Source organism: Cucumis melo, chromosome 12 (assembly GCF_025177605.1).
Source record: "Cucumis melo cultivar AY chromosome 12, USDA_Cmelo_AY_1.0, whole genome shotgun sequence".
NCBI classification, from domain to species: Eukaryota; Viridiplantae; Streptophyta; class Magnoliopsida; order Cucurbitales; family Cucurbitaceae; genus Cucumis; species Cucumis melo.
The window spans coordinates 13,778,079-13,787,322 of NC_066868.1; the positions used below are offsets into that span (position 1 = coordinate 13,778,079).

The window sequence follows — 9,244 nt, forward strand, 5'->3', positions numbered from 1 at the left end:
TCGTTTCAACAGAACATCTACTTCACCATAACAAGCACGCTTAGGCATAGGTGCTTCTTCTCGCATTACCACCCAAAACGCTTGATTCATAGCACCAAACGCCTGCTTCAATCTTCTTCGCTAGCTAACCTTATTGTAATGCTTACTCTAATTAACGTGATAGCACTTGGGCTCAAATACTTTTCTTCTGCATTGTCATATCTTCCATCGCATCCTTCTTCACAAAATGCCTCCTATCTACACTTAACCTTCATCACTCTTCTCAATAGGGATCTTCTTCAGTAGGACTCTCTTTTTGGTTCAGGACCTAACAAAGATGGTCCAGGATGGTTATGTGTTCAAGTTTTTGCAATGTTGTTTCTTCTCTCCAATTAAAATTGATTTTTACTTGTGATGTCTGTTTTATATTGATCACACAAATGAAGGGATTGCTAAATGATATAATATAAATTTCAGCTTCACCTATATTTAAGCTTGTCAATGTCAAATTTTGCTAGAAAACAATGTCAAACTGATCAATTCTCACTAAGTGAAAGAAGAAGGAAAGGGTGAGATAAATTGTAGGAGGCTCGATAGAAAATAGTAACGAAACAATCAAGAATAACTATAATTCTAATAATTTTCATTGCGGTTGGCAACTATGTACTATAGATACTCTTTAAGGTCATGGAAAAAGAAAAAGAAGTACAACTATTGGGGACTTTGAGAGATCTCAAATATCAACATAACAACCCTGAACGAACTGAAACTTCATGGTTGGTCCGAATGCAATTCCATTTTTTGGATCACCAAACTTTATATAGGCTGGGCAGTTCGCGTTTAGCCGATATCTGCCTGAGATCCAACTCCCAACCTTCCACCTAACCTGTTATGCAATACGAAGATATAAGTACAAGAAAAATATTAATTTAAAAACAAGATATGCAATTTCTTTCTTTTCTTCGAATTTCTCTTGTTATGTTAACTTGACGAACAATGTTCAACTTTATATCATCTGATGAGGTTAGAGAGATTTGATTCCTCCCATTAGAATTTGATGCCAATTTTAATAGTTTGAATTTATAACTCTACAAGATACAAGAATCGAAGGTGAGGGGATCCAAACCATCCATTCAAACCTTCCATTATTAGGACTAAAAGGCCTCGCTTTATGCTTTAAAACAACGAATTTAGTCCATAAAAATATGTATGTATATTTTATTGTTGAAACTGAAAAATAAATGAGTATGCGTATTTGTTTATCCAAAGTATGATTTTTTTCACCTAATATTTCTTTACCAACTAACATGCAGGTGTGGTTGCCGTTAAATGCACTAATAAATAAATAAATAAAACATAAAAGAATCAAATTTTGATTTTTTTTTTCAAAACAAAGGAATTGTAAAAAATGATAAATTTGACAAAATATTTATAACATGCAATAAAATTTTAGTTTTTATCAATAAAAGATATTGATAGATATCGATATGCTTCTATCAGTCATTTTGATAAACCGTAATAGAAACCTATCAGTGTCTATTGTTGATAAAATCTAAAATTTTGCAATATGTCGTAAATATTTTAGTTTATTTTACTATATTTAAAAATGTTAAAAAAAAAGTTTTTTAAATAAAATAGAAATATATGTTAAAATTATAGTACTAAAGTAAGATGTATCAAAAACCTGATAGACCAAGACCAACACTTAAAAGAACTGCAAACAAAGCTTGTAAAAATTAAATTAAAATTTAAAATGAAAAGTAAGATATGTAAAGAGAGATAAAGAACTTGTGAGTGAGAGAGTAGAAATTAAACATACCTGTCCATTGACCTTAATATTGAACAGCATGGCTCCAACATTGTTATCTTCATTCAAAGCTTCAGCAAACTCTGGTGCCACCGGCACAGCTTCACCATACAAAAACGGCGACCAAACGGTAACATCATTGTGGCCCTGGTAAGTAGGCGGCAAGAGCGTCGGAAGAGTGACTTGCTGGCCGCGGTACGCGGCATAGACATCCATGACCTGATAGTAAACACCAATGCGGGTGTTGGGGTTGTGGGAGGAGATGGTGATTTGCATGGTTGTCGAGATGGCAGCTGGTGGCACTGACGAGACATTAAGGCCAAGAAGGGTGACGTCTTGGAGGATGAGACGGGGCTTCGACGGTCGGAGGATGGCCCAGATGAGGAAGATGACTAGGCCAATTAGAAGCAACAAGGAGAAGATGACACAGGCTATTCGGCGGTAGAGACGGCGGCGCTCGCAGTCATGATGGTGGTGGTGGTCGCAATCCTTTACCGTCATTGTTGCTAGAGATAGAAGAGAAAGAAAGAGAAGCTTGAATGGATGGAGATGTGCGTAAAGTCAAGAGTTTGAAAAACATATATTTTTGTTAGGTCTATAGTTCTTTTCTTCTTCGGCTTCACAAACAAGCTTGGATATATTTATACAAGATGAGAGAACGGAAGTACAAGATTCAATTATTGGATGATTATATTTTCGAAATCACGTAATGTATAATTATATATTAAAATGACCATATTTTCTAAAATGAAAATCACCCTTAATTTCTCATGTCCTCCAATAATCTTCTAAAAGTGAAATGTAAAAACTCTTCATCATATATATTTGGTTATTATTGACAAAAATAATCATATGATATATTATTACAAGTCTAGAACAGTATATGCATGCATGTGTGTATATAAAATCTACCGTAATTGACCTTATACACCTGCAATACACAAAATCTAAAACATATATACGCACTTCAAATTCTGAAGCATTATCCTTAATAATTTTGTTCATTATCTAAAATGTTTTACGTCGAAAAATATACATATCTCTAACCTCTTTCTTTAAGGTTAATGTATGTGTTTTATTCCAATAATCGATCATATTAAAATCAAAGATTGTCTGGGCTCTCAGCTTTAAGTAAGTGGAGTGAGGTTATGATATTTTACTTCAATATGTTTAAACCTCCCATTATAATTATTGTTGGTGCATTTCTACCACCTATTATAACCTAAAATTTATTAAAACTATGTAAGTCTCTTTTGATACAACTTTTCAAATTCCTACTCATCCTTCTCTCCTTAATTTTTTTGATAAAAAATACACTTTTCTTTGTATTTTCTTTACTTTGATTAATCAATTAAGTGTCCCAAATGCGCGGCCTTACTGTCAAGAATGATATAGCCTCATAACATATACATTTTAGAGTTGGTACAACTTATTAATTGAAAATCTTAAATACATTTATGTTTATAATATTAATCCTTCTTTCAACGTTTTATAACCTTTGAAATTGCCAATATGAACAATATAGTATCATTGGTACACATTTCTTTCATTAAAGTGGAAGGTTTCCACCTGCCTTCATACCTCCAATTTTTTTTACTCCTAAGAGAAATAACAGATCAACGAAGAAATTGAATCTCTATTGACGAGACACTCTCGATTAGAACAGAATGGGATAACTTAAAGATGGAGTAATTGATTGTGAAATCATGGACAATAACGACGATAAGTGTTAGGAAGCTTAAAGAGCAATATAGGTGTATTTGAGAACGGTGGTTATGAATGAGTAGGTGAAATTTTGTTGGTTGAGAGATAGAAAAGAGTTGGTTCATTTCCTTGCTTTGAAGGGAAAAAAAAGAAATCTCTTTTGTCGAAAAATATGAGTGATGAAATCATGTCGGTTGCAAAAGAGGAATTATATTAATATAATATCACTAATCTCCAACCTCCCTTTTGCTTTCTAACTTCTAAAGTTGTCATATGACTTCACTTACAAACCTAACCATTCATATGGATTCCCATCTTTCCTTTTCCTACTTTTATTTATCTATTATATTAATAAAAATAAATGTTTTGGAGTTTTTGGGAGAGAGAGCGGGTTATCTCATAATCTTATTTAAATAGTTTGTATTTCACTAATAAATCATTTTTAGTTTGAGTTATCATAATTTGATTGATGTGTAAACTATTTTAGTTCGCTAATAGCAAATAGTAAACACTATAGCAAAAAGTAAAAAAAATAGTCGATGTAAAATAGCAAAAACGATAGCAATATAGTAAATATGATAATAAAATAGTATTAACTATATCTGATTGGAGAGTGTATACAATAGAATTTACTATAATAATAAGTGATTATATTCTTAAATGATCCTTGCCTTAAACAACTCAATTGGAGATTAAAATAACATAAATTACATAAGGTATATTTGGATTTGTCTTCTATTATTTGAAGTATAAAATAAGTTATTGAAAAAACATGCATGGAGTCTTATTGATAGATGAGAATTTTTTCGGTTATTAGTTGAAGAGTGATAATGAATCATTAAACAAAGGAAATTAGTGATTATTGGTCCATTATATATTACAACAGGATAACGGAAACCTCCACTGCAACTACCATCGTTAGGGTCTTAGCTGATAACAGGAACTGTGTATATATCTTTCTCTTTTGCCTTAAACACAGAAGAGCTGCCTATCTGATTTGACCAAAAAAGAGGGAACAACTAGCTACTAGACTAGAACGAGCTCGAAAAGAGAAGGAGCCTTTTTCAAACTCACCTGCTCGTGAACCGGAACCTTAAGCTAGTTATTATAACTTATCAGCTGGGTTTTCCTTCTTTCATCTAACGACTATTAAGGATCAATGAATGTTGGGTTTTCACTCCTATATGATATAAAGAAAAATGTTTGAAAGTTAATTAGAAATAGAATCAGAGAAGAAAAAGAAGATTATGCCAAAGACTCCCATTTCTTTCATTGGGAGTGCTAGTCTAGTTAAGGTGAAGCACGTTAAGGAAAAGTCAGTGCTTTCTTGTCAAAGTCTTTTAGTAAGAAGTGCGGGTTCTTATGAATAGCCTGAACTTCTTCTAAGGAAAGAATCCCAATAGCCAACCATCTCACTCGAATCCTTCTTTCTTTTATAGTATACTATAATCAATGAATGGTACCACTTTTCTCGAAGGTCTAGAGAAAGCTACAATCAATAGGATTTTCTTAATCCACCCTTCTCAAAAGCGAAAAGATGAAGAGAAGAAGAGTTTAAGACTTAGAAGAGATTGAGTTTCAAGTCAATGAACAAGGAAAAAAGAGTTGATTGAATCTTGTTCAAGAAAGCGAAGAAGGAAAAATAGACACTATGTGACTTTATTGCACTGAAAAAGAAAACTATGCTACAGACCTCCCGTTTTGAGAGGATTATCTTGGCGAAAGGATTAATATTTAGCCTATACCAAGCTAGTCCCTCTCAACCTAAAGGCCTTAACTTTCCTTCAGTGCCTATCGGCCCTTAGTCTCTTTCTTTTAAGGTACCTATACGATTTACAATGTCTCAGAAGGGAAAGCTCACTCTCAGCCTACCGGCCTTGGCCTTTCATTGATTTCTTTTAAGGTCCCTATCTGATCTCCTAGTTCGCACTACAACAAATCTGGCCTTTAATGTCGGGTGGAAAAAATGAAAAATGGGCTTTAATGTCGGTTTTCAAAAGGCGGACGTTTAATGTCGGTTTTAAACCGACATTAAAGAAGGAGCTTTAATGTTGGTTTAAAATCGACATTAAACGACCACCTTTTGAAAATCGACATTAAAGCCCCTTTGTAATTTTTATTTTTAATTTTTTTAATTTGGTAAAAAATCAAGTTTCCTCTCTCTTACTTTACCTTTTCTTTTGCCTTAAAAGTTTCTATATAAATTCTCCTCTCTTCTTCCTCCTTATAGCTTTGAAATCTTCTAACCCTAAATTCTGCAGCCACCAATCAAATTTTCTTGCTTTCATTTCCTATCATTGTAGATTCTTTTTTCCATCGACGATTTGAAGATTTACTATGGCCGGTAAAGGAGAAGGTCCGACGATCGGAATCGATCTTGGAACCGATGACCTTATGGTTCAGTGTGAGGGATGCAAAGATTGGTAAGTTCTTTGATTTCTTAATCGCCCGCTTTAGATTGATTAAGCATGTTTTTACTGCTTTGTTTCATCTTCTGCAACTTTAGGGAGGATAAGTTGATGCTTGCTTGTTTTATTATTGTATTTTTGTAGCTTTTGTTTGGAGATGGTGTCATCCACCTCCACCTTTTGTAGGATTTTCTATTTCTGTACGCTGTTCTTTTATGTACCTAGGTTATTTTTGGGGCAGATGGTTTTTCTTGGAAATTTAACAATAGGCACTCTGTTCATGGTTATTGTTATGACATTATTAGGGTAAGAGGTCCTTAAATGCATTTCCAGTATCACCTTCTGGTGAGGCTAAGGTAAGGGATATTAGTTCATCTTTATATTTTTGGTATACTGCAAAAATGGCATTATGTAGAATCAAATTTAGAGGAGTTGAACAACATTTGGATTTTTTGACGGAATTACATAGAACATTATACACCTCTGTGTGGTTAGACCATATAAACCTTAAAAATTCTAAATTGATTCCTTGTAAGTTTGTAACTGTTATCGTATATTTTCAAAATGAAGATTTCGGGACGAAATGCCACTAAATGAATTCTAACACACAGAGAACTCAATTCTTATTATGTGGAGGGCAGCAGCTCGAAAGTCTAGATCTAGTAGGGTAGTTCTTGAAATGCACTATGAAACTCTACTGTAAAGCACATTGTATAATATTTGTGGTCTCGAACGCAATTTGGTTTAGGTGACTTATCATTTTGGTATTCCTTTGTCACTAGTTGGATACTGGTATTGTATTTATGTTCATATGGTTAGGTTGTTATCAATAAAATTTGAGATTCATCCCAAATCAAAGTTGCTGAATTATGTATACTAGAAGGTGCATATGAACTCTTTGCAATTCGGCGGCTATCACTGATAGATGATCACAACTGATAGCACATTTCTCAAATTGAAAGTTATCACTGACAGCATCTATAAGTGATAGCAACTTATAATAGTTATTAATTGCTATCATAGTTGATGTCTACTATCAATAATAGCTTTCAATTTGAGAAAATCGAGAATAAACACTTGTATTGGTGGAAAATAGAAAGTTATCACTAATAATAGCTATCAATGATAACTTTCAATATCAATAATCACTTTTTCATAGATATTTTTGTGGGCATCTAAGGTAATTCAATCATTTCATTGTATGTCCAAAGCTCTTATTGATATTTAGTTCTTTGCTTCTCTAATATAAAAAATTCTCTTATCCTACAATTTTCTTCATTTCATTGATTCAGCTATATCATAATTTCATCGTCAATATACAAAGAAAGAAGCTGCCATTAGTTATCTTGAAGGGATAATTGAGAAACTAAGGAGTACTAAGTTGGTATGATGAATTGTTTCTTTTTTTATATACTGATTGATAATATTGTTGAAAATTTGTATTGTATAGATATTTCGTTCAAAATGGTCGTTGATCTTGTCGTTTAGGGGAAAGATGAGTTGCTTTGACAGGTTGGAGTGTAGCCTATGTTGTGTGTGGTTGTTTTCGTTGGAAGAAATAGGAGGACTTTTGGATGTGAAATGGTTTAGAACACAAAGTTGATGAAGTTGAGTTATGCAGACTCTTCATGTTTACTCTTAATCTATTCATGGCTGATTTCCCAATTGGCTCACTTTTCGGGATATGTTTCAGACATTATTTGTGCCCCTATAGTGACCAAAAGAAATGTCAAGTTTTCAGTTCGATGTCAGTAGGAAATGAGGGAGTGATTGAAGAGATACTTGAATCAAGTTTCTGAGCTGATGATGCTTGAAAATCTTGTAAGTAAATGGATAGTAGTTGAAGACATATCATCTTTCTTCCTATGGATTTGTGTAGATTTAATGCTTAATTTCTCTGGGTATTGAATTAGTTAGTTTGTAAGAGGAATAGGTCGATATTCTGAATTCTTCAATAGTTTCTTTAACTGAGGTTAGTTCTTGACGTCAAATGATTTCGTGATATGTTTTCTAATGAAAGCTTTGATCTGAAAAGTAAGTTACAATATATGTGTGTGTGTGATATGTTAGAATAAGTCACAACAGTATATGTTGCTGCTGATGATTAGTTCTTAAAAAAAATTCTAAGAATTGAAGAAAGTGATATGAAATCTTTTTTGAGTTTCAAATTTATTTTGGTTAGAAGTGTGGGTTTCTTTGCTTTGTTTAGTCGAAGATCATAATTAAGAGTTATGCCTTCTTGTGTGTTCTCTCATCTACTATGTTTTCTCAACAATAATATCCTGGTATATGATAGTTTCTTAAAAAACATAGCGCACCATGGATTTACTACGTTTCATTTAGTTTTTCTTACTGTTTTATTTCTTATCCAAATTTGAAGGTTGCTGCAGAATAACAACATTTTCGGTCCAATTCCCATTGAACTGAACTGTCCCATTGCTTCAAACATTAGATCTCTCAAACAACCGGTTCTCTTGTCCAATACCAACATCTTTTGCTCAGCTAAACGGTTTACACTATCTGTAAGTGTTTGAAAATTTTTGCCGGTCATTTTTTCTGTTTGGATTTCTGCAATATAGAGGATGTAAAAAACATCTCAAAATTTTCACTTTTTCCAGATATTTCATCATTTTACATGTATGACTCTAATGAAGTTTCAATTTTTAAAGTTGGATTTTTTGATATTATTTAATGCTCTTTATTCTCAATTTTTCTTAGAGGTCATGTACTTGATGCATAAGTTGCTGCTTGTCTGTTTACTCCTTTTTTGTTATTTATAAAAATAACTTGCTTTTTCTTACTTTGTCTTGTAATGAGTAGCAGACTGAAAAAATATCTTGACGTTGTCTTTCTAAAGCTTGATTGCAACCAAGACAATAAGGTTCATCTCATGATCCCTAATTTCTTGCTGGAAATTAGAAATGTATTTGCAGTTGTTCATATAAGAAGTAAGAACACTTAAATTGTCTTTATCTGGCAGCCATTGGCAAAGGAACTTGGGATAAAAGTGGTGCCAACTTTCAAAATTCTAAAGGATAAGAAGGTCGTTAAAGAAGTAACTGGAGCAAAGTTCGATGATTTGGTTCATGCCATTGATACTGTAAGATCCAGCTGAAAACTCTCCTCTCTTCTCTTCTTTGTAAATTTAAATAATATGATGCAAGGAAGAGTGTTCAGGGCAGTTATTTATTTTACTCTATTAGTTTAATGATTTTGTGTACTGTTAAGTGTTAAGGAAGAAGCAATTCGACCATGGGAAATGATTCTGTATATAAAAATGTTTGGGAGATAGACATTTGAATGTGTACAATGACAGTTTCTACATATTCCAAAAATTATTTTGATA

The 9,244-nt window shown here is 32.9% G+C and overlaps 1 protein-coding gene and 1 long non-coding RNA gene across 2 annotated transcripts; one reads left to right on the forward strand and one right to left on the reverse strand.

Annotated features, from left to right (window-relative positions):
- Positions 1-607: 607 nt before the first annotated feature.
- Positions 608-2,391, reverse strand: LOC103501736 (NDR1/HIN1-like protein 1). Its single transcript, XM_008465414.3, has 2 exons — positions 1,799-2,391; positions 608-865 (listed from the first exon to the last, which is right to left on the reverse strand). Exons 1-2 carry the CDS (start codon positions 2,285-2,287, stop codon positions 713-715), a joined length of 642 nt encoding a protein of 213 aa, XP_008463636.1. The 5' UTR covers positions 2,288-2,391; the 3' UTR covers positions 608-712.
- A 6,331-nt stretch (positions 2,392-8,722) lies between these two features.
- On the forward strand, positions 8,723-9,244 carry LOC103501735 (uncharacterized). The gene is made up of 2 exons (XR_007816194.1): positions 8,723-8,779; positions 8,879-9,244. It is a non-coding gene; the product is annotated as an uncharacterized LOC103501735 (long non-coding RNA).

Bases quoted from the DNA above. Each gene is read 5' to 3' on its own strand.
- LOC103501736 (XM_008465414.3), bottom strand. From the start codon at position 2,287: ATGACGGTAAAGGATTGCGACCACCACCACCATCATGACTGCGAGCGC. The intron at 866-1,798 runs GTATGTTTAATT...ATTGCATAACAG, and splicing joins ATATTAAGGTCAATGGACAG to GTTAGGTGGAAGGTTGGGAG.